Source organism: Chrysoperla carnea, chromosome 3 (assembly GCF_905475395.1).
Source record: "Chrysoperla carnea chromosome 3, inChrCarn1.1, whole genome shotgun sequence".
NCBI classification, from domain to species: Eukaryota; Metazoa; Arthropoda; class Insecta; order Neuroptera; family Chrysopidae; genus Chrysoperla; species Chrysoperla carnea.
This window is the reverse complement of record NC_058339.1, coordinates 68,800,792-68,828,166: the sequence shown is the minus strand read 5'-3', so window position 1 is coordinate 68,828,166 and position 27,375 is coordinate 68,800,792. Positions and strand designations below refer to the sequence as shown.

General features: G+C 29.4%; 1 protein-coding gene across 1 annotated transcript; it reads right to left on the bottom strand.

Moving 5' to 3' along the window:
* Positions 1-669: 669 nt before the first annotated feature.
* LOC123296205 (voltage-dependent T-type calcium channel subunit alpha-1G-like) lies at positions 670-26,842 on the bottom strand. Its single transcript, XM_044877666.1, has 2 exons — positions 26,638-26,842; positions 670-860 (listed from the first exon to the last, which is right to left on the bottom strand). The coding sequence occupies exons 1-2, from the start codon at positions 26,789-26,791 to the stop codon at positions 670-672; spliced, it is 345 nt and encodes a 114-aa protein (XP_044733601.1). The 5' UTR covers positions 26,792-26,842.
* Between the last annotated feature and the right edge of the window lie 533 nt (positions 26,843-27,375).

Genomic DNA, 27,375 nt, shown 5'->3' with positions numbered 1-27,375 from the left:
TGTGTGTGTGTGTGTGTGTAAAGGAAGTGTGTATGTGTGTGTGTACGCACGTCCATAGACATTTTTTTCGTCGTCGATATCGCTTGAACAAAAATTGGTATCGACTGCGTTGAGGTGTCGATCGGAGTATAAACCGCAATCCTAAAAGAATTTCATTGCATTCGGTCGAGTCGTTTTGAGCCGGTGAGTTTTTTTTTCCTGGCCGATATCGCGCCTACAACAAATGATATCAACTTCATTGAGGTGTGAAACGACGTGCAGTATTAACGACAAGATAATCCGAAAAGAATTTCATAATATACGGTCGAGTCGTTTCGATTCGAACGAGCTTTTATTTTTTATTTTTTTAACTATTCGTGTGGACCTTAAAGGTCAAACCAGCCCCTACTCACGTCTTGTTTCTTTTCGATATAATGACACTCCTTTCTACCACAAGCAATAATTTTAGAATTATTAAGATATTTTAAAAATTAACTTACCTTTAAACGATTTCAGATGAAATTATCCCAATATGAATAATATCCTGTTACGTCATACAATAATGATGCAACCTGAAATTATTATGTACCTACATATTGCCATGTGTGAGTTTATGTATGTGTGGGTGTGTTATTCATGTATGTAGGAGTGTAATTAGTATAAAAATAATTAAATGTGAATTTTGTATAATTAAAAAGGATATGGATTTGATATTAATGCTAAACACCAATTTCGTGGACGTGTCGTTTGTCCAAGATAACGTAATGCAATTGGTGCAATGCCTGGATATGGTAAACCATTCGCTGGGTCTTCACTGGATCCACCACTGCCACTACCACTCGTCGATGAACTACCCCCACTGCATCCTCCACTGTCACTATCTGGAAAACAAAATAGAAAATAATAAGTTAGTTTCTTTAAACTGTTTCTCGATGTATGAAAAGATTAAAAGCAATTAAGTTAAAAAAGTAGAAACACCACTCAAAATAATGGTTATCTCAAGAAACAGCATACATTTTTCAAGAGTCGGTCTATCATTTTGGAGCTTAGATAGTATTGAAATGGTACTACAAGAACGTAGACGAAAAGCCTTAAAATTGTCGAAAGTCAAAGTGTGATTTTGGTTGGGCGGAAGGCATGCTGAGCGCCTGGCCCTGGCAATGTATCACGACTACGGCAGGACTACTGCAATGTCTCATCGTCTCTGTCACTGCCCAACTCTTGTCATAAGGAGATGGACTTACTTGAGCCAGCCTCTCTTTGACAACCTGTCGGACCTGAAATCCGTAGACTTCAAAGCTCTCCTGCTATTATTAAACAGCTCCAAATAGTTCATAGAGTAGTGGCCGGGGATGGGCCAACCCCTTTTTTCGGTACCACAACGGACCCTATGGTCTAAGTGTGTCCCACCCCAGGACAGCCACTCTAATCTAACCTAACATAAAGTATGATTTGCGATTTTAAGTCTCGTTGAGTTATAGCAAGAAATGAAAGGGGTATTATTCTAGCCTTGAAGTGGAAATCGATCCTAAAGATAACTCGTCTAAAATCTTCTTCTTATTTAAGATTTGTTCGGTCTTTAGCATAAAAAATTTATTTAAAAAAAGCGGAAACGATATTTGCATTAAAGAAAATCAATCTTGAGTCTAATATCAAAATCGTGACCATTTTGCGAACCACTAACGAAATTCAAAATGGACATTTCCAAAATGGAAAGCAAATAATTTTTTATTTAGAGCATATAAAGTGTGTTACTTTTTAGTGTAATAATTTCTACAATGATATAACAATAACACATTCTATTGAAACATACTACTTTTTTTTATAAAATCACATCAAATGCCAAATGTCGTCCATTTTTTGCTCATTCAGCTCATATTGTTTCTATGGTGCAATAATGAATGTGTTCCATTAATAGTTGTGACTCAAAAAAAACAGTGAATGAACCAATTGCTTGCCAACCTTTTTTTTCACATGTTATTATTTCCGTTAGAATATATCTCCGAGTAAAACATTATATATTCGTGGAGTATATATTCCACTAGTATTTAATGAGTTTTCTACCTCTGTATACGAAGTAATATTGGAAGTTACAATTCCAACCCGATAAATTCGAAGAATTTCTAAGATCTATCAGAATAACACTTTCAATCATTTTCAAATAAAATACGAGACACTTACGAGTTAAGGACGTAAAAACTTGACAAATTTTGAAACTTGAAGCATATTCAAATTTGACAAATTTTCTTGAAAAAAGTGTCTAGCTTTTTAAAAGTCCTTTGAAAGCTTCTAAATTTTTGGGTTACTTTATGCCAGGAATCCAGAAAGGTAATTTGTACAACGTTAGAAATTTTTTGTGGATATCACTATGTCAGTATCGGTATGAATGCAAAACTGATTTTACCTTTGAGAGAATAGTAACATTAGCAATAGTTATAGCTGACGAGTCATTGCAGCAGACGTCTGGGCGTCAGGATCATACTGTTTGTCAACACTCTGGATACTGGTAGATAGCCCTATTTAATATTAGTAACTTATTCTAACATAGATACCAAATATCTGTCTCTATAGTAGTAAACGCCAGTAATAAAGTTAGCGGCCATATATTTCTTACTGTGTATGTAAAAATATATTTTATTACATTTAAATTTTAATTTGCGGATTTTTTAGGTGCATTTAAATAATTCCCAGGGGTATTATCCACCATAAAATGGACATATTATGGTACAACTCTTTTATTGATACAACTAGTTCGATTTATTCCTACAATTGGATAAAAATATCAGCCGCTAGAAAATTACATTGACGATGGTGAAAATTAAGTAAGTAATAATTTTAAGATTATCAAAAAAATTTAAGGTACCTAATAATTATAAAATATTTCTAAAAAGAATATCTTATATGGAGGTTTTGTGAAGTTCAAATATTTTTTTTGTTTCTTTACTAAAATGTAAAAATGATGAATACAATATCTAACAATTCATGTGTAATTATCCACTTCGCGGAAATGCCATTATTATTTTTATTGTCAAGTTTATGTAATGCAGCAGGCGAATTGAGTCGAACCAACTTACTATATAGTATGGTAGGTAACCAGAACAGACATATGAGGTAGTTAAAATTATGACTGTGACTTAAATAAATATTATACGGTTTTTGTGTAATGTTATGTATTCAAAGAAAACGTTCAAATCATAAACTTCAAAACATGAAATACTTTTGGGTGTCTTTATAGGATATTTTGGCTGTTGAATATGAATGAAAAGGTTATCAGGGAGAAACAATTTTACGTTGCTGGAGTCACAAAACCTAGGTATGATATAGTGATTATAAACTTCAGAAAAAGTTGTGCTGAATAATAGCTCTTAAAGTATTTACTGAAGGAGATAAGGAATTTTCAAATATCTGTTTATATACCCAAAACAGCTGTTAGAGTCCAACAAATTTCTTCTGCGCTTATTATGGCTCAGGCAGAGAAAACAACTAGATACCTAGTTAACTTCTAGGTGAGCTAAGGGAATTTTAATCCCTATAAAACAAGAGCTGGTTTGCAAGAGTTTATTTTCAGATGACTGAATTAGGATATTTTTTTTCCTAATTGAACTTATAAAACAGGGTTTGAATAATTTTTTTTATTGTTAGAATATTATCTGCTGAAGTGTTAGCAACAGTAAAACAGTCTGGTAATTATAATTTTTATCACAAAAAGTCATTAAAAATGATTAAAAAAAACTGTCGCAGCTTTTCCGGGAATACGCATTAGTAAACGCAACCACTCACAGGCCTAACCTTAATTTCAATAAGAAAAGGAATATTAAAAACCACCCGCCTTAAAATCAACTTATTCGTGACGTTTCTAATGTTTATATCACTAGATTCCGAGTAGATAAAACAAAATTTATTGTGGAGGGAAATTATTACTTACAATATTCTTGACAGGCACCAGATAAGGAGAACCCAACATATATTTCTGTATATAGTATATCATTAATTTATCATCTCTTTGATATTTGTTTGTACAACAGCTGATTTGAGCCAAGTTGACTGATCTTATGAACAGAAAATGGATATTTATTCGTAAACAATATCCAAGATTTGGTAACTCTTAGCTGCGGTTCAATTACCAAATGATTTCTACTGATTTAAGAAAAATTACTTTAAGTTGACTGATTTGAGTATTATAGATATTATCCATAGAGACAACCAAAAATTTTTCGCGATTAATCAGGCAACACAAAGTCTGACATTAGTGTTATCGAATAACAGTAATACATAAATATTATTTTATTGAAAATAATTTGTTTTACTAATTTTCTTGGCAATAACCTTCATTAACTTCAAATATTGCTTATAAAATTTTCAAAGTAAATATCAAATATTATTTCTTTAAATTTTTACGATCGAAAATCGATTATAAAATATTGTATAGAAATAAATATTTGTTTATAGATACGTATTTTTATTACTTAGAAAATATACAGTACAATTATTTTCTAATACTTAAAACCATAAAACTGTAAAATAACATTTTTCTCTCTTTATAAAAAAAATATCTATCTGTATGTATGTTCATTTATTTATTTTTAAAATAAATAGCTTTTTGAAAAGTTTCACTTTTTTTTCTTCTACGTAAATACTCTCAGGCAGCCATTCATAAAAAAAATTCATATATACAAACAAAGCTATAGAATTGTGTTATTATATGTGCGCCAAAACTAATTTGAAGAATACAGTATGGTAGGAAAAAAGCGTACCATTATTTTATACCGTACTCATAAATATTCTAAGTTACTTCCTCTTACCACATTAGATTGGATTCCACAGTTTTTTTTGAAGTGAAAACTTCTTTTGGTACGTTGAGCACTTTTTAGAGTGAACAAAAATCATGGAACTCGTGTCATCGCTGTTTGTAATTGAAATCCTCCTAAACAGATGAACCGATTTTGATGAAATTTGTGTGTATTCAAGTGGATGCAACGATGGTTTAGAATTACAATTCGGTCCCCTACAAAATGTTGTTGAGGGTTCCGCACCAAAAATTAAACCCACGAAATAAATGGTGGAAACGTATATAAATATTATATTACATTACATCTTGCTATTCAAATGTACTTATTTGCGCTCCCACCATATTTATCGAAAATTGTGAACAGATATTTGAATAGTATTGAGATATTTTTTATTATTATTCAGGTATTGTGAACAGGTATTTATTAGACCTATAAGCTAGCGTAATTAGCTCTACTGTCGAAGGTCAATTATTCGAAAGTTTTAATTTTGCACTTTCGTCGACAGTCATAATGACTGATTACCTTTTTTTTTATTCAACTTTCTGTTTCGAAGATAATCGAAGTTTAACCAAATTTATTAATTTAACACATCCGTCTAAAAACTTTTTATCATTTTTTCAGGACTACGAATCGGGAGAGCTAATAATCGCTGCTTCTATCTTATTACATTCTCTACAAAACTAAGATTTTGTGAATGATTTTAAGTTTTCCTTCAGTACGCTCCTTAATTGTCATTTTGTCAGTTGATCGTTAGTATTGTTGATTATTTATCCTCTACATGCTGATTTTCTTTGCATTGCCTCTTTTCTATGTATTTCCAATTTTTACAACTCCACGTTTTTGGTTGACTGTAGACAATTTTCTTACTGTCACCGAATATTCGGAGTAGTGCCTGTTGGAATACAACTTACCTAGAGTGACTTCTGAAAGTCTAAAAATTACAAAAATTAAATCTGTTCAGTTTCATGGTTTAATCTCTTGGTAAGATAAAGAGTTTCTAATGAAACTTAGCTTAAAAATATTCCAGGCCACTTAGTATCCTTACAAAAAAAAAATCGAATATGTTTAATAAACGGTTTGTAAAAACAATTATATGGTGTAAAAAATGTCAAACTTAAACGAAAATAAAATAAATAATATTTTTTTTTTTTTTTTTGTTACTTCATGTTTTTTCTCTCCAAGTCATCGACCGAATAAAATTTTTGTTTTAATTATTTCAAATTAATTTTTTTAACAAATATCTCATATACCATTGACATTAGAAAAATCTTTGGCAGCCAAACTTGTTACTGAGTATGTTACAAAGGTGTTAAAATATTGTATTTACGATGTTTGTATTTTAAATTTGTTACAAAAAACAAATCATTTTACTTCAAGCAATAAATTTAAGTGTTGAAATTTTGACGGTATTACGAAATTGACATGAAATAATCGCGTGCTTTTAAATAATGAAATAACGAAATTGAGAGACTAAAAATAGCCAACAGATAAATGCAGATCCTAAAAACAAACTCAAATATCAGAATTCCAAATTTTGTGTGTTTGTCCACTCGAAATAAAATTTTCAAATTGGTTTCTTATTATAATTTGATAAAATCATTTCTTATGTAATTAGAAGACATAAAACGGTGGTGCATTTGGTTCAATTACATCCCAAAATTTAAAATGGACAAAATGTTGCCAAAATATATATTTTAAATTTTCAATAAAAGTCAATTTTCTTGATCTAGACAAAAGGATCTTGCCGCCGTATTTAACTTTGGGGAGCTTTTGCTGCTTTTTGTTGCCTCAGTAGCACAGCACTTTAACAAGTCACAAAAGTCGCTCTTATGGGAATTAAATGTGGATGAAAAGAAAGTAATTGCAACTAGGATAAGAAAAACGGTATACAACTCACGGCTAGAAATTTTAATACCCTTGCATATGTAATGTGAATTCTTGACTTTGCTTCCTTATATCACATACACCAGGAAGCCCAACTATCTGACCTTGAATCTGATATACTAACTATAACTAAGAAATTTAAGTATGCCTTTTTCAGATCATTCGATTTTAAATATATATCCTCTAAATCTATTATCTCGAGATCCATAAATACGGCCGGATTTTAGAGCTTTTCTCCAGATTTAAGCTAGCATAAAACAAATTTTTCATCTAGATTGGGGAACATATTCTCATTAAAGATGTTTCTTTCGATTTTAAATTTAGGTAAGCCGGCTTCGATTTCAAGCTGGAATAGGAAGATAAGCAATGACATGACGTATCAAAAATTTGTTTGATACTCTTTGATGGAGATCCACTTACGAAATTATTGTAATGTTGACTAGTTAGTCAAATCCAAAGAAAATGGAGAGATGATTAAGTAACATTAAAAAAATGTGTATTTTTAACCCACTGTAGAATTTTAAAATAAATATTTTTCGGTATTTAATATTAGAATTTTTGAATAAATGTAAAAATAGACATTAAAATATTAAGTGACAAAATATTTAAACGAACCGGAACCATCTACACGAGGTTATTATAAAAAAACATTATTTCTATTTATATTCTCAAATTTATATTATTTTTCTTATTTTAATTTTAATAATTTCATGGAACAACAAAAACAAATTGATATTTAATTTTCGCAACATTGACCTCACAACATTTTTTTATTATATTTAATATAACTTGTATAGAAAAATATAAATGTGCAACATCGATTACGTGCATATAAATAAATAAGATACAAAAACCTGTTGAAATTTTAATAAAATACTGTAATGAAAAACGTGTAATGACCTTGTTAAAATTATATGCATATCAATGATGTAGAGAAAACATTCTCAGCAATTTATTGTAGAGAGTTTTATTGTGTGAAAATTCACATGTTTTAATTTCAAAAATTCTTTAAAATGGTTTTTCCACTTGTTACATTTGTAATATGCGATATATGTTTCGGACTACCAATTCAATTTCTAAGGGATTGAAATTAAAACTATCATTATAAACAAATTCATAAAATTATTTTGTAAATGAAATTGAATCTTAAGTACTTTTCTGCCAAGAGACAATTTTTACATTACTAATAATACGGTAGTTGCCTGATGTCGAATTTGCCATATTACACATAAGCACGTAAAATCAGACTTGTTACCATAACAAAATTTGAAAGTGAAATCAAAATTGATTAAAAAAACAAAGGAGTTAGAGACATTCAAAGAATCTTGTGCATCTCCTTTTAGCAAAGCAAATTTTTATGTGTATTTTATATGTATCTTTATGGTGGTAAAGGAAAATGGCAGCACTAACTTATAGGAATTTTAAACGTTCATATTGTGCGTAACGCTAAAGATTTTCAAAAACTTCACTTTTCTGCCCGTACCGTGAGAATTCTTCACTTGATGTGAAGAATTGAAATTTTCATATTTTTCACAAGGCATAGGACACTCTCAACAAAACTAGATGTTTATTGATATTGATGCATTTTGAATTGCGTACAAAGAATTTATACCAAAAAGGAGTTTTCTTCTAGAATTGAGAGTATCAAAAAGGTTATTTTACATAATAGTGTTTAACAAAGTCGAAATAGTTTGCTGAAGCTAATCTAAATAAGTTTTTAAAGTCATTTTAGTAGACTAAATTAAAATTGAAATACTGGTGAATTTTGATAAGTATTTTTCTTATGTGGTCTTGCGTTTAGTGAATAAACGAATCTGGATTTAGAGAATTACATATACCCGCATATTTTATTAAGTACTAAATAGTCACATATTATAAATTATTTATCTTGTTTGAATGGATTAAATGTATATTGCAATTGCGTTTCTAGTGCTTCCTAAGAAAGCTACCATGAACATAGTACTCAAAACAAATTCAGCTTTTGTATCATAATGGCATAAATAACTAAAAAATTTATCACGAAAAAATCGCTCTACGATTAATAATATAATTTATGAAACATGATCATAATTTATATTTATCAAGAAGACACAATACCGGACCTAATACACTCCCTTGAGGTACTCTTCCTTCTCGTTTTTGTAACTATGAGATTGGTTTAACTATTTGGATCAATTATCTGAATAATATATCAATATCTCGTGATTTCATGAATAATTCCTCCGAAAATCACTCCATAAATTTGAGAGAAATTTTAAGGAAAAAACACACTCGAATTGTAAAACCAAAACCTAAAATTAATTTTATTTATACAAAATAGATTTTAAACAAAATAATATAAACTTTGGAATACAAAAATGTTATGTTTTTGTGATTAAAGGTGCCAACTGTCAATAACATTAAATTCTCGAAAATGGCAATTTTCCAAACAATTCATTTATAATAAATATTTTTCACCTATAAAATATAGGTTATCTGATTTTAAATTTATACTTTATATGCAATTTTATTTATTTTTACTGAATATATTGGGTAAAACTAATTAACATTAAATTTATCAAAGATGTGTAATTTGATTCATGATTGAATTAAACTGATGAAAGTATGATAGTTGAATTTATTGGTTCGATATGGAAAAAGAGCTCAATGATCTCATAATTGCATATAATAATTCATTCTTTAATTGACGATATAATGTTCAGATTGTTGTTTAAAAAAATAATTCTCTATAATTTATACTTTTTTTCAATTCTATTTCATAAATGATGTTGAAAATTTATATGCATAGCGTGCCATGATTATGATATACCAATGTTAGTATACACAATTTAAAATTATAGACTTGTATATTGGTGAGATTCTATTCAATTAATTATGGCTCTGGTATGTATATCTATATTTCTAAATCAAAGGCTTATTAGAAAATATCATGTAATTTAAGTCAGCGTTTTGGGCTCTTGACTTTATAATAGGAATAGAAAGGCCCATTTAAAAAATTGAATATGAACTTTTGCAAGGCATGTTTTGAATTTTTAAAGCTGTATTTTGACTGAATAATTAAGTCATACTGTAACACTATCTAAATAAATCTTACTAATTTTGTCTAGACGTGAAATTTTCCAATTTTCATAACTATACGCAAAGCAAATAATAGTTTTTAATCTATAACAAATTTTACAAATCTTTGTTTCTTAGTTTTAATTAGTTGTATACTCGAAGTTTCTCTTATTTGATTATCAAAGTATGGAAAATAAGGGGGGAAGAGGTTTAATGAAAATGGGATCAAAAATCATGTGTTACCATTTTATTTGCACACATGTTTACATTCTCATATATGCTTTAGAATGTAAATAAAGTACATATAAATTATTTACTTTTAAATATTCATATCCAAATATTGAAATTAATATTATTTGTATAAAACTTTAATTAAATCCATTCATCAAAGATTAAAGAAAGGTTTTGCAAGGTTTTTGAAAGAAAAGAAAGATATTTATTACCGTATGCCTACGGTGTATTAAAAATATTTTTTTTAAAAAGTCATATTATGTATCAGCCTCGTGTGACGCTACTGTTACAACGCAAAAACTCTTTTTCAATGAAGTTCGACAGATATAACAAATTTATAGAAACGAAAATAATTAAATAATTAAAATAAATGAAAAAAATTTACCAGAACTTTACAAAGATAAAGTTTTAAATTTGATCAACCAAAATATTTAGTTTATTTATCCCTATATATTATAAATGTGAAAGTATTGATGTTTGTTTGTTTGTTTGTTTGATACGCTTTCACGCAAAAACTACCGAACGGAAATCCGTCGGTTTTTGAAGCAACTCAATGTAGTTCCAAGCCACCCCTAATAGCCACCTCTAAAAGTGACAGAGAAAATATTAAAAATTTTGCCTTGAATATCGTCTTTTGGAGGGATTTTTGGGTCGCTGATCACGAAGCCAATGGCAAAAAGTAACTATAATGGTTGGATCCCCATAAAAACTACCCCTAGTAGTGTCAATAAACAAATTTTTGAATTTCACCTCAGAAATTGTCTTTGCGGTTTTCGGAGTCGAGGATCATGAATTTAAGGTTAAAAAGCAACTGAATGTCACACAATAAGATCGGATCAAAATTGCCTGTGTTATTAAAAAAAATCGAATTTTTGAACTTGATGACGTCATCAAAATTCAAAATATTTAATTTTGCTCTATTACATCGAAATTTTATCCAATTTTGATAAACCAAGTATGTAATCCTACTAAATTTAGGCCATACTTTTCAAATTTGTGGTCAAAATTACCCTAGCTCTATTAGGTTTCAAGAATGTGGTGGCCTGGTCCCGGAATTAAGCACATAAGTGATAACTAGCGAAAAACTGACATCACAGCTGAAAAGAATGACCCAAAATTAGTGGGTTTCAAAAAAAATTCCAATAAGATCGGATCAAAATTGCCTGTGTTATTAAAAAAAATCGAATTTTTGAACTTGATGACGTCATCAAAATTCAAAATATTTAATTTTGCTCTATTACATCGCAATTTTATCCAATTTTGACAAACCAAGTTTGTAATCCTACTAAATTTGGGCCATACTTTTCAAATTTGTGGTCAAAATTAACCTAGCTCTATTAGATTTCAAGAATGTTGAGGTCTGGTCCCGGAATTAAGCACACAAGTGATAACTAGCGAAAAACTGATATCACAGCTGAAAAGAATGACCCAAAATTTTTGGGTTTCAAAAAAAATTCCAATAAAATCGGATCAAAATTGCCTGTGTTATTAAAAAAATCGAATTTTTGAACTTGATGACGTCATCAAAATTCAAAATATTTAATTTTGCTCTATTACATCGAAATTTTATCCAATTTTGATAAACCAAGTATGTAATCCTACTAAATTTAGGCCATATTTTTCAAATTTGTGGTCGAAATTAACCTAGCTCTATTAGGTTTCAAGAATGTGGTGGCCTGGTCCTGGAATTAAGCACACAAGTGATAACTAGCGAAAAACTGATATCACAGCTGAAAAGAATGACCCAAAATTAGTGGGTTTCAAAAAAAATTCCAATAAAATCGAATCAAAATTGCCTGTGTTATTAAAAAAATCGAATTTTTGAACTTGATGACGTGATCAAAATTCAAAATATTTAACTTTGCTCTATTACATCGAAATTTTATCCAATTTTGATAAACCAAGTATGTAATCCTACTAAATTTAGGCCATATTTTTCAAATTTGTGGTCAAAATTAACCTAGCTCTATTAGGTTTCAAGAATATGGTGGCCTGGTCCCGGAATTAAGCACATAAGTGATAACTAGCGAAAAACTGATATCACAGCTGAAAAGAATGACCCAAAATTAGTGGGTTTAAAAAAAAATTCCAATAAAATCGGATCAAAATTGCCTGTGTTATTAAAAAAATCGAATTTTTGAACTTGATGACGTCATCAAAATTCAAAATATTTAACTTTGCTCTATTACATCGAAATTTTATCCAATTTTGATAAACCAAGTATGTAATCCTACTAAATTTAGGCCATATTTTTCAAATTTGTGGTCAAAATTAACCTAGCTCTATTAGGTTTCAAGAATATGGTGGCCTGGTCCCGGAATTAAGCACATAAGTGATAACTAGCGAAAAACTGATATCACAGCTGAAAAGAATGACCCAAAATTAGTGGGTTTCAAAAAAAATTCCAATAAAATCGGATCAAAATTGCCTGTGTTATTAAAAAAATCGAATTTTTGAACTTGATGACGTCATGAAAATCAAAATATTTAATTTGCTCTATTACATCGAAATTTTATCCAATTTCGACAAACCAAGTTTGTAATCCTACTAAATTTGGGCCATACTTTTCAAATTTGTGGTCAAAATTAACCTAGCTCTATGAGATTTTAAGAATGTTGAGGTCTGGTCCCGGAATTAAGCACACAAGTGATAACTAGCGAAAAACTGATATCACAGCTGAAAAGAATGACCCAAAATTAGTGGGTTTAAAAAAAAATTCCAATAAAATCGGATCAAAATTGCCTGTGTTATTAAAAAAATCGAATTTTTGAACTTGATGACGTCATCAAAATTCAAAATATTTAATTTTGCTCTATTACATCGAAATTTTATCCAATTTTGATAAACCAAGTATGTAATCCTACTAAATTTAGGCCATATTTTTCAAATTTGTGGTCAAAATTAACCTAGCTCTATTAGGTTTCAAGAATATGGTGGCCTGGTCCCGGAATTAAGCACATAAGTGATAACTAGCGAAAAACTGATATCACAGCTGAAAAGAATGACCCAAAATTAGTGGGTTTCAAAAAAAATTCCAATAAAATCGGATCAAAATTGCCTGTGTTATTAAAAAAATCGAATTTTTGAACTTGATGACGTCATGAAAATCAAAATATTTAATTTGCTCTATTACATCGAAATTTTATCCAATTTCGACAAACCAAGTATGTAATCCTACTAAATTTAGGCCATATTTTTCAAATTTGTGGTCAAAATTAACCTAGCTCTATTAGGTTTCAAGAATATGGTGGCCTGGTCCCGGAATTAAGCACATAAGTGATAACTAGCGAAAAACTGATATCACAGCTGAAAAGAATGACCCAAAATTAGTGGGTTTCAAAAAAAATTCCAATAAAATCGGATCAAAATTGCCTGTGTTATTAAAAAAATCGAATTTTTGAACTTGATGACGTCATGAAAATCAAAATATTTAATTTGCTCTATTACATCGAAATTTTATCCAATTTCAACAAACCAAGTTTGTAATCCTACTAAATTTGGGCCATACTTTTCAAATTTGTGGTCAAAATTAACCTAGCTCTATGAGATTTCAAGAATGTTGAGGTCTGGTCCCGGAATTAAGCACACAAGTGTTAACTAGCGAAAAACTGATATCACAGCTGAAAAGAATGACCCAAAATTAGTGGGTTTCAAAAAAAATTCCAATAAAATCGGATCAAAATTGCCTGTGTTATTAAAAAAATCGAATTTTTTAACTTGATGACGTCATCAAAATTCAAAATATTTAATTTTCCTCTATTACATCGAAATTTTGTCCAATTTTGACAAACTAAGTATGTAATTCAACTAAATTTGGGCCATTCTCTTCAAATTTGTGGTCAAAATTACCCTAGCTCTATTAGGTTTCAAGAATGTGGTGGCCTGGTCCCGGAATTAAGCACATAAGTGATAACTAGCGAAAAACTGACATCACAGCTGATAAGAATGACCCAAAATTAGTGGGTTTCAAAAAAAATTTCAATAAGATCGGATCATAATTGCCTGTGTTATTAAAAAAATCGAATTTTTGAACTTGATGACGTCATGAAAATTCAAAATATTTAACTTTGCTCTATTACATCGAAATTTTATCCAATTTTGATAAACCAAGTATGTAATTCTACTAAATTTGGGCCATACTTTTCAAATTTTTGGTCAAAATTAACCTAGCACTAATAGGTTTCAAGAACCACAGAGAGACAATTTCTGAGGTGAAATTCAGAATTTTCAATTTTTTTTATCATTGACACTTCTAGGGGTAGTTTAAATGGGGTTGATACCATCCTCAATTGCTTTTTGACCTTAAATTAATGAACAGCGAACCTTAAAGCTCCACAAGAGACGATTTCTGAAGCAAAATTTTGAATATAGTAAAGTTTTTGTTTATCACTTCTAGGGGTAGTTTTAGTGGGATTGCAACTGTATTCAGTTGCTTTTAAACCTTGAATTCATGATCAGCGACCTCAAAAACCCTCGAGAGATGATTTACGAGTAGAAATATTGATTTGTTTTCTCTGTTACTATTTGGAATGCTCTGGGGATGAGAAAACTACCCTAATTTCCTCATTTTTTTCTGTTATGCCAAGGTTAGTGCGGCTGAATTATTTACTACACTATATATTATATTTAAAGCTTTTGAATGTTGAGATGTACAACTGCCCTGTGACTATAAAATATCAATTATTATCTTCTTCAAATAAATAATCAATCAATTTTTATTTGATATTGAATTAATTAATAATAAATATTATTGTATTATAGGTATATAAACATATGTTTATTAATTATAACGAAATGACATCTCCAATAGAATTTACACAACAAAATTAAATTACATATTCATAAATAAATAATGATAAATATTTTATTAATTATTTTATTTTATTAAAATATTATGACAACTTCTGTTTAAAAATAATAATAAGGTAAGAGGTAGTACCTGGGATCATTTGTATCTTTTATAATTCTGAATTTTTTTAAGTCGTTTCAAAAACAAACAAATTTTACCTACCCAAAAACAAGCAGCCGAGTGAGTGACTGGTAATATATTGTTTTCAAGTAAAAAAAGAATAACATTTTTTAGAATTTAAAAGTAAAACTTTACTCTTTTCATGTATTTACATTTTGTGCTATTGTATAAAGCCTAAAAGGTTGTGAAGGTTAAGTTCGAAAAGGAGAACCGTCATGTTCCTTGAATCAAAAAAACTGCTACGTTCGAGAAAAATTGTGCTAATTCGATCAACGTCAATTTTTATTGTTTCAATTACATTAGGATGTGATTTATGCTATATTGTGGTCTTGTTAATCATGATTTAAGGTTCAATACTCTCCCCTGTTAATAAACTATCCATCTATCAGATCTCTTTATTACATGGTTTATTATTGATTTTAATTTCATTTGCATAGATTTGAAAATAATTGAAATGTTATTAACTTTTTCCTAGAATATATTTATGCAAAACAGTTTTTCATGTTTTTACTTATTAAATTAGCGAGTAAACTAAATATGCTTTTATACTCTAGTGAGTATTTTATATTCATGGGAAATACTATGCAAATTTTACAAAACTTTTTCAATATGTATTACAAATTTTTTAACAATATTTGTGTAATACATTGTGTTTCCCATTTGTGGCGTTAAAACTGATTAAAATACCTTATTATGTATTCGTTGTGTGAGTAGTCATGGTAGGGCCAATAAAATCGATGCCAGCGCTTCCACTTGCAGTTCTTTACATGTTAATATTATAGAAAATGTCAAATTAAAATTATTGAAAAACACTAATTAATTAAACTTAATGCATTAAAAATTGTGAAAATAAGAAATCAAATTTCAAAAATATCATTTTTAAAATGTAAATTATCATAATTATTTATTTATATTTGTGAGACAATAATATTAAATTTTCACTGTAAGTCATAAATGCAATCCATACAATTATATATGCATCGCCTCCAATAAAACTCACGCACGGTGCGAATAGATTGTCACGTAATAACCACATACAGATAAAGGTAAAATTTCAAAGCAGACGAAATTTTTGATTTGATGAACCCTTTATGAAATATTGCAAGAATTCCTACCATAAATTATGGAGCCATCAAAATTTCAATTAACTCCTAATTAAAGAGAACCATCTTTATAAAATATAGGTGAATTTGGTTCAAAAATTACTACTAAAAAAAGCTTCATAATTCCATAATGGTTTCATTCTATGGTTTAATCAACATATTCAATTTCCTGACAGCATAACAAAATATAAATATTTCATACACTAAAAAGTATAGCTACTGCAAAATACCAATAAAAATTTAAGCAAACTTATACAAAGAGTTCATAAATTATACAAAGAGTTCATAAGTCAAAGTCCGTTGTTCATGTGATTCTTGATGCTTGATAGTCTAGGCAGGCTTTAAAATAGAACATAATGTTCCCATCTCAAAAGTGGCCCTTTTGGAGTTAACGCAAAATTGAAAAAGATTTTCCTAAACTCTCGTACATCCTAAATACCTACAGAAACCCTTGTTAAAAAAATAAACACAAAAACCAATTTATAAAATGCAGCTGTTTGTGTATAATTTATATATGTATACAGATGTCAAAGTATTATGAACAATTACAGATCTGATGTGGCAAATAGTCTATGTATGAGCATAGTTTTATGCACTCGGCCATAACGAACATTTTGACTGATGTCATTTATTTTAATTTAGGAATAGTTTGTCACATTACAAAGCAAAAGCATCCCCATTAGTCCGGTAATAAGAAAAATTGTAAATGAATGTGTTAACTAGATAATATTACCACTTGTAATTTTATAAATTCTTTGTACTTCATGACTTGTGAAATTAATAAACAGTTTATCACAAAAGATAAAATTTTAATTATAAATAATATATGAAACGTATGTAGGGAATATGAGCTGTCAAATGCAATTGATTTCAGAAAAAATACACATACAAGAACATAATACAAGCTCACTAGTTCAACTCACATGCTCACATGGAAGAAAAATAACAAAACTAAACATGGAACAAATAAATATAATAGAAAAGTGACGGGTGTATATAATAATCTGAGCAATATTTTTGAAACAAAACTAGAAAGATGTTGTTTTATCTGACTTGTATACGACGCAAAAATAGTATATTAAGATCCTTGACCAGAAATGTGGATTTCCTCGTTTCGTCTGGATGTATATTACAAATCTGAACCAGAAAGTTTGATTTCCTGGCTTCGTCTGGATTCAATTCGCCAGGCCAACCAACATTGTAACCATGGTAAGGTAAGGATATACAAGAGTGGCTATCCCGGAGTAGGACACACTCATTTAGACCATAGAGTCCGTTGTGGTACAGAAATAATGTTTGGTTCATCCCCGGCCAATGCTCGATGAAATATTTAAAACTCTTTAAGATCAACAACAGTGCTTTGACGTCAATGGACTACAAACCGGAGAAGTCGTCAAAAAAAGGCTGATTCAAGTGAGTGCATCTCCTTATGGCAAGAGCTGGGCTGTAATCGAGAAGTTGAGACATCTTTTACTTTTCTTTCCCATTGTGGCATTTCCTGTAATAATCATGATGCATGGCCAGTCGTTCAGCATGCCTCCTGTCCAGCCAGTGTCTAGCTTTGTAGTTATCGGTTTTTCTTCGGATCCAATAGGCGGAAATACGGTTATCCCAGTCGCAATATAGGTTTCTGTACTCAAATGCGACTCTTTCTGGAGACAAATGTGATCGGCTAAAAAAGTGATCGGTTTATAAAAAAAATACGAAAATTAGCTTGTTAACTAAATTCTAAATTTTTTTTATCACTTCACGTGAAGAATTTTCACTTCACGGGCAGAAAAGTGTGGTTTATTTTGAAAATCTCAAGTACGCAAAATATGAACGTTTAAAATTACTAATTAAACAAAGAGGAAGATATAGGTTAGTGGCGTCATTGTCCCATATCACGATAGAGATACATATAAAATCCATTTAAAACATTGTTTTGCTAAAAAGAGATGGACAACAATCTTTGAATGGTTATAACTTCTTCGTTTTTTAATCAATTTCAATTTCATTTTTAAATTTTGTCATGGTATCAAGTCCAGATTTACACTTTATGTGTAGTATTGCAAATTCGACATGAAGAACATACTGTATTGAAACGATGCACGAATTCTTGCAAGCTAAGAATCATTTCGTGATAAACAGGTTTAACACAGTTAAATCTAAAAAAACCACTATGTCGCGCTCATCCAATTTTCTTATAACAAGTAACGATTTCCAGAATATACTTAATTCGAGAAAATAAGTTTTTATCTGCTTATCACTTGCTAGCATGTTAAGAAAATTTTTACGATTAGCTCTTTTTTTACCACGCATAATACAATAGAATTTAATTTATAGAGAAAGTCGAATGTTATTTCCTAAAGCAATTGCATTGTGTCATTTCATTTTTAAAGTTTGGAACATTTAATGCCCGGATAACATTCTCTTAAATAAATATAACAAAAACCTGACATATAGACATATTACATGAACACACTCATATGAAAAAAGAAAAGTTAACTTTATTTTCTATGTTAAAAACTTTCAGCCTGTTGATTTTTAGTACCAAAAACTAAATGACTGTTTGGAGAGTATTCTTGTGTTACTCACTCTGTGGTTGATTGTTCTTGTGAAGATAGAGGGCGAACAATGAGAAGTATATACGATCACTAGGTTTATGTAGGAAGCAAGATATACATACATACAGAGCTTTTTAAAAATATCGGACTTCCACCTGATATAACAGACTAAATTATATTCCTTATTAAAAAAAACTGGCAATTTTCATTGAAAACAATTTTTCGGAAATCGACTAGCCACGATAATCGACAAGATAATAGGCTTTTTTCCTACATTTGAAAAATTGGTTTATACGTTACATTAGTATCTGATTTACACCAAAAAAGTATTATTTATAAAATAAACACCATTTGTCTTATGTATATTGCATTTTCAAAAACCAATTTGCTTCGAAAACAATGTAGTGAGTGTCATGGCATCTTGAATGACATCATGATTTGGCATACAATCATTTTAATTTAAGCAGTTTATCCAGCTGAAATCAAATAACCTGCTTTGTTCTATTAAAATGTTGTTTACATAGCGTTTGTCATGACGTGACGCTATACTTTATCCAACCGATTTATTCTTAGTTGCTAAAAGCCTAATATTGGCAAAGCTACGCACTCAATTCCATCCGATTAAAAAAATATTTCGAAGAAAATATGTTGGGTTTCTAAAATAGAGTAACTTTCATATTCAATATTTTTTTCTATCTGTTTTCAGTTGAATAACATGAATTGATTTTTAATTGACTTCGAAGGTGAAGGTCACTTTCAAGATCGGAATCATTTTTATACCTTCGAGACAAAAAACTTTTACTCCCATCATTGTTCCCTTAAATTCTAATACTTTTTGAAAGCTCTGTATATGTATATGTAGATGAAGAAAAAAGTAAAAAAGAAAACACAACCAATATTTCCTTGTGTTCCAATCCTCCTCATGATTTAAGCCAGAGGTGGAGTGTAATATAGTATTCCTACCCCTCATTTGTTAAAAGTTTATTTAAGGTAAAACAGACACTTGAGAAAAATAGATGGTTCTGATTGTGTGATCCTCTTGAACATTAAATCAAGAGTTGATTACTTTGTGTCGAATTAAGGATATCGATGATATTTTAATTATTCCCTATCTAGAGGTTTGAATTGTTACCAGTAGAGACAGTCAAAATGTAGGTAAGATTTTACTGAACTAAAAAAGTATGTGATAAATGTGTGTTTTTGCAGACGTTGGTGGTTATACCCGATATATTTGCATATAATTCTAGGTCTCTATAGCCCATGAATAGGTCTCTATAGCCCATTTGTCATTAAAACCAATGTCATTGTAGCTGATACGTTCCAGAAACATTTTGTTTTCGTTTAAAGATTCTTGAGGCAAGAACATATGTATTTGTACGGTCTAAAAAAGGGTCAAGTAAATTTATACACTTGAAAATAGAAAACGAATTTTTCGATTTTCTACACTTGGAAAGTTCCGAAATTTCTTCGTTATCCTTGTTAATATTGAAATACTTTCCGATATACCTACTCTCCAAAAGTGAGAAATCATTACCCAACTATGAAGGAATTTAATGATACGGAATCTTAAAAAAATGAAATTAATTAATAACGCTTACAAAATATTTTACTTTTCATCTTTTATCATTTTATGAAAGTAAAATTATAATTTCATTAAAAATTTTCTTTTTATAAACAAACCATTACAGTCACCACCAGTCAATCAAATTTTATTTTAATAAAAAAAAATTTAACAAATTCTTATTAAAAGTTTAAGATAAAACATTTTTTTTTAAATTATCTTTAAAGTAATACAAAAGGTGCTAACTTTCTAAAAATTTAATATTTGATATTTTTAACAAAAGATTTTCAAAAAAATTGAAAATTATAGCATCAATGCTTAATAGTACGAGAGCTGGTAACGTTCCATAATGATCTTAAGTAGGGAATGAAGTACATTATCTTATCTTATTTCAATTATTAAGTATTATTTTGGTCTTAGGATTGGATTTCGAAATCAGTTGTTTTACAAAACCGTCAGTTATTTTACAAACAATTCCAGGTAATAAGTGTTGGGTGTAAAGCGACCCTGAAGAAATAAAAAAGAGTAATCTGTAAAGTAAAGTCTGAATCAATCCTGAAAATTTTAGGGGGTGGGGGAGTATTTAAATAAATGAATGTCTTCAAAACTAGGTATATTTTACATTGGTTTTATGGGAAAATGATAGATGGATCATATATGTTTTTATGGACATCAAAACTAGTCGGTGGAAAAAAAAACTATTTAAATTAAAGTTAAAACCATAAAAAACAAAAACAAAACCGTTGTACCCGATAAATTAAGGATGTGTAAGTACGGTAGCGGGACATAAATTTAAAAAAATATATTTTTTCTATTTTGATGGTGAATTATGTTATAACTTGATAATATAAACCGAAAAGAAAAGTGACATTAAAATATTTCGATATCTGGAGTAATTTTCAAAATATCGAAAATTGAAAATTCTGTTTAATTAACTAGCTTTTGATATTTCGAAAACCAAGGCAAATATCGAAAAATTGTATTCTTATTATACCATGTATATGAAATATACCAAGGTATACTAAGTTTAGTCCCAACTTTGTAACACTTATAAATATTGATGCTACGAACAAAATTTTGGTATAGGTGTTTATAAAATCACCTAAATAGTCCATTTCCGGTTGTCTGTCTCTCTTTTTGTCTGTCGTCTGTCTGTCTGTCATCACGATAACTCAAAAACGAACAGAGATAGCAAGCTGAAATTTATAGCGTGCTGAGCACGTAAAAAGTGAGGTCGAGTTCGTCAATAAGCAACATAGGTCAATTGGGCCTTTGGCCCGTAGGACCCATCTTGTAAGCCGTTAGAGACATAACAAAAGTTTAAATGTGAAAAATGTTATCAAAAACTAAACAACTTTTGTTTGAAACATCTTTTCGTAAACATCAAAGTTAACCTCTTACAATTTTGAATGTTTTGCATATTCTCCGATGGTTTAACCGCTAGCTTAATTCATAAATGCAAAACGTTTATGCAATTTTGCGTATTATAGTTCATTAATTATGAAACCGCTCTACGTGTTTCAGATGTTTTGCTTAACGGAACTGTTTTGCTGTAAAACTAACAGTTATGTAAAACAACTGAATTGGCAATCCATCTGCGACATATACATAATCTATAAAACTTTATAATCCAAGTAAAATGTTTTCTACATGTGAATATTGACTTAGTTTCTCTTGTTCATTTCAAACGCAGACCAAGCAAGCAGAAACAAGAAAATATTCATTCATTCATTCATTTTACAAAAGAAAATGTGATATAGAAATATAAAAAAAATAAAATTATATACATATATATTTTGCAATCAAACAGAAACAAAAAACTGATTTCCCGGTAGACATTGAAAAATTCAACAACTTTAATTTATTATTTTATATTTTCTTTATAATATCAGAGTTTTTTTTTTCGTATGATTGAATGAAGAAACCAAATTAAAAAAACGTATTTGCTTTAAAAACAGTTGCATTTAAGTGGAATTTTTTTTTGTTAAATTGGATGGCTTTTTGAAACCTTATCGTGTACGACGCGACTGTCAACTTTTTCTTTATATCCCTATCCCTATTCCTGTATATTATAAATGTGAAAATAAGGATGTTTGTTTGTTTACGCTTCTACGCCAAAACTAGCGAATAGTTTTTAATGAAACTGTACAGCAATATAGCTGATATATCAGAATAACACATGAGCTATAAATTATAAAGATATAGATATTTTATAAAAAAATTTAAAAAATTAATTTTGACATTTACTATTTTACATTTTTGTAGAAATCTATAATTTATGGATCAAGATAATGATCACAGATGGAGCAGATTGATCATCATTTTGAACCATAAATTAAAGATTTTTGTACCAATTTAAAACAGTAAATGTCAAACAAATCACGGTCACCTTTTCTGATATACTCAATCAATTATGGCTATTTTACAATTTAAGAATTTGAAAACTGTGCATATCTTTTAGATGCGTAAAACAATCCCAAGTGTTATGGAAGGGAGATAAGTAAGATCAAGCGCGGTGTAGGCTATAAAGCGGTGGTTTTTACTTTTAAACCCAGTGAAGAGGGCGTGTATCAAGTTAGTAAAGAATATTTTTTAACTTGACACAATCAAATCATTCTAAAATAAGTTATAACCTGATCATTTAACGGTTTACGAAAAAACTGTTGCTCTTTAGAAAATTATTCTTTGAACTTGACAACTAACTACTAAACCTGGGAAAAAAGATTCAGTATTTTTCTTAGATAAAAGACAAATCTAGTAGATTACATAAAGGCTTTAATTTAACACTCAGGACCCATTATACGTAAGATTTGAGCCGGTCTCGGTTTTATGGGCTCCGACTGTTAAAGTCGCTATGTAAACTACTGGCTTTCGATATAATTTTTGTAATTCTCCTTTAATTTCCTTTATTGTGATACCCTACTCGATAAGTTTAGTTAACTTTATTTTCATTAAGGTATTAGCTTATTTCTCGACAAAAATCCGCCTTTTTTCAAACACCTATCTAAGAACACTTCGATTTCTAAAACGAATATATCGATGAGTTAACAGCCGAAATCCATTCAACCGCGCGCTTTGATTTTGTAGATTCTACGTGTTAAAAAAACTTGAAATTTTGAAAAATGTTCTTAGATCTCATAGAGTTAAAAACACAGCGTGTCCATGAAATTAATTACCTTTCTATCATAAGAGAAAAAGCTTTTCTGAAAGACTTTTTGTCTTCCCTGTAAAACTGCTGTAAATTGAAATTTTTATATATGAAATATACATAGTATATTAAGTTTAATCCCGAGTTTGTAACGCTTAAAAATATTGATGCTGCGAAAAAAATTTTGGTATAGGTGTTCGTAGAATCACCTTATTAGTCCATTTTCGGCTGTCCGTCCCTCCATCCGTCCGTCCGTCTGTGAACACGATAATTCAAAAACGAAAAGATATCAAGCTGAAATTTTTACAGCTTACTCAATACGTAATAAGTGAGGTAAACGAGCAACATAAGTCAATTGGGTCTTGGGTCCGTAGGACTCACCTTTTAAACCGTTAGAGATAGAACAAAAGTATAAATGTAAAAAATGTTCTTTATCAAAAAATAAAGAACTTTTGTTTGAAATATGTTTTTGTAAACATCACTGTTTACTCATGAGAGCACATTTTGTAGTCTGTATTGATATGGGATTATCAATTATATATGTGTGACATGTATAGGTAGGTGTAATGTGACAGTGTAATCTGCATAGTCTACATATGGTATATCAACAATTAATACAGTCAATTGTTTGTTTTCACTTGTTTAATTTGAAATTTAATCCCAATTTATAAAAAAAATTATACATGAATGCTCATCAAAATTCCTTTATGTAATTATTGAGTTATTAACAATATTTACAAATACACCCTAAATTCGACTAATAAAATGTATATACATTTAAATGAATCGGTTCATGTACATTTTAATTTGGCAATATTGAAATTGTAATTTTCATAATTTGAAAATATAACTGAATGTGTTTCGAACTATGAGTACAATAACACTCTAATGCGTTGGAAAAATTCACAAATTTCTTTTTTTTAAATATGACTCATAAAAAATTTGTTTTAAAAATTACTAAATCAAAAATTTTTACTACTAAGCTTCAAAGACATGTAACTAATAATCATTTTTACGTTTAAAATCAAGTCACGTTCAATTTGTATACCCTGTACATACGAACTATATATCAAGGTCTACTAATTTTAGTCCCAAATTTGTAACGCGCAGTGTACGAACAAGATTTTGGTACAAGTGTTCATAAAATCCCTTAATTAGTTCATTTTCGTTTGTCTGTCTGTCCGTCAACACTATAACTGAAAAACGAAAAGAGAAATATTAAACTGAAATTTTATAGCGTGCTTAAGACTTAAAAAGTGCATTTGACTTCGCAAATGAGCAACAAAGATCAATTAGGTTTTGATTCCGTAGGACCTGTTCGGTTTTTTAGAGATAGAACAAAAGTTTAATTATGAAATGTGTTTCTAAACAATTTTATTTGATTTTTTCAAAACATCATTGTTTACCCAGAAGGACGCAAATTAGGTATTCATTTTCTTCAAAACTTGAAAAGATGGAGAGTTGAAAATTTGCAAGTAGCTTCAATTAGTCAAAAAAAAAACAAAACAAAAAAAAATTAAAAATAATGCAAACATTGTTTAGAAATTAAAAATGTTTAAAAATGCACATCCAGAACTATTTAAAAGTTACAACATCCAACTACACATGTATTTTTGTTTCCAATAAAGCTTTTTGGATGTTCTGCATGTGATTTTGATGATTTTAGCGGGTAATTGTTGGTTTACGAATTCTCACATTAACGGAATCGATTACCTAGTAATCAATTACAAATCCTGTACCAATATAATGTATTTAATAATGTGCAGTATGTTTGAACATAATATAACAACCAACTAATAATCAATATTTTATAATTACAATTTAATCCGATTTCACCATCAAAATATCATATCTATGTGTACTTCAGACTACAGAGAATTTCTTTCTGCATTAATACAGGAGTTATTTTTTTATTTAAATAGGTTCAGTATCACGTACTGAATGTAAATGCACACAATCCTTACAAAAATAGGGGAGAAGTGCCTCCATTTTAAGGGAAATCGTTTTAGGCTATATTTCCATAAACGTGTACTTAACACCAAAAATGGTAATAATCTTTATTGTAGATAATTAAATTACCTACTTTTTTTAAACTAATTTTTTTTGTATCACTAACCGTTATGAATTATACGACTATGACGATTTACTTATTGACTATTTGATCGATATCTCTTTTAATATTTGTTTAAACTAGAAAATGATAATAACTTAACTTAAATCTACTTTCTTGTTTAAACAAATATTAGAAGACATATCGGTCAAATAGTCAATAAGTAAATCATCATAATAGTATGAGTCATAAACGGTTAGTGATACAATTAAAAATTAGTTTACAAAAAAAGGTAGGAAATTTAATTATCTACATTAGAATAAAAGTTATTTTTGGTCTAAAGTGCACGGTTATGGAGATATAGCCTAAAACGGTTCTCTTTTAAATGGAGGCACTTCCCCCGCCTATTTTTGTAAGGATTTTGTGCATTTACATAATTCAGTACGTGATATTGAACCTATTTAAATAATAAAATAACTCCTGTAATTTAGTGCATTATCGGCAAGAGTTATTAGCTTCTGTGTAACCTGTATTAAATGCATTTGTATTATTATACAATTACAAATTATTATATTGTTGAATATTTAACAATGTTGTCCAAACTAATTGTAATTACGAATATTACAAATTTATCATTCGAGGTAGTCATAATTTAACCGAATTTTTAAAGTTGAATTTTTGGGTGGAATCAGTTACTTCGTTCTTATTGAAGCGAAGACAGTATGATCAATTCTACCGCCCCATTAATTATTCACACTGCCGCTGCCTGGATTCGAACCCACAACCTCAGACAAACGGTTAAAGTCTATCGCTTTTGACCGCTCGGCAACTTAACTTCTGAAAAACAAATATGGTTGAAAATTGCTATATCTCATTAAAATCACTCTTTTTCAAACGATATTTTTAAAGTTTCATGTCAAAAGCTACTATGAACAGTAATCAAAAGTTATCAAACATCAGAATCAGAAATTATTTTCAAAATAGAATTTTTTTTTAAATGCATTAACGTGGGGACGAGTGGCAGTTTCAACCTGACAACCTTGCGAATGAGTATCGAGTACCATAACAACCAGATCACGCTATCATTGAGAAAACTAATAACAATATTTCAAGATGTGAAAAAGTGTGGGCCGGATTTTTTATGTTTTGTCGTGTCACACGATAAGGATAGATAGTCCCAAAAATACTTTGAAAGACTTATTGCTAATATAAAGAAGTAATCGAACCTTATCGCCATATGCGATTATCACCCGGCTCATTATAACAAAAATCAAAAAATTATATAGAAAGAAAAAAAAAACTAATCGAAAAAGACTTACCTAAATCACTCATCGCTCCACCACTTTCTCCACTCTCCGATGGTGGCTCAGATGGCATACGTCCCGCACTTTGATGTGGCACATTACGGCGTTGGGCCGTCGCTGTCTCCGAACCACGACGACAGCTTTGATACCCGTAATAATGTAATGCCATTTTGTTTTAGTCAAAATATTTTTATTTTTGGTCACCACATGAGTATATTTTGTTTTGGTTTTAGTTTTTTGGTTGTTTTTTTCTTTAATTTTAAAACACAAATATCACTTAACACAAGAAATAATTATTATTCTTCTATACATTATTTTTAGGTTTTTAAATTTAATTTGTTCGTTTTGTAATTTTTTTCTTTCGTCACTGGTAACGATTTAAACTGTCAACAGTTATTCGGTTTTTTTAAAACATAGTTAGTATATTATTAATTAGTTAAATCATGGTGATTTTTAAGTCTGGAACAAAAATAAAAATTTATTAGAAGCATGTCTTTGATTAAACTTATGTTTAAAAATAGTTTTGATAAAAAATATTAAACCGTTAAGGGTTTACAAAAAATTTTTGCATTCCAAATTGTTAGTTTTCCAAATAGACATTCCAACTAGTGCAGTATACGAGGGTTAAAAATCTAAATTTTTTGAAAATTTTTCGTTAAGTAGATAAGACCCAAAGAAAAAAAATTATATAATGCCGAGCAATGCTTATGCCGAGGAGGTAGTAACCACTCCTTCTTGGAGGTGGTAAAATAT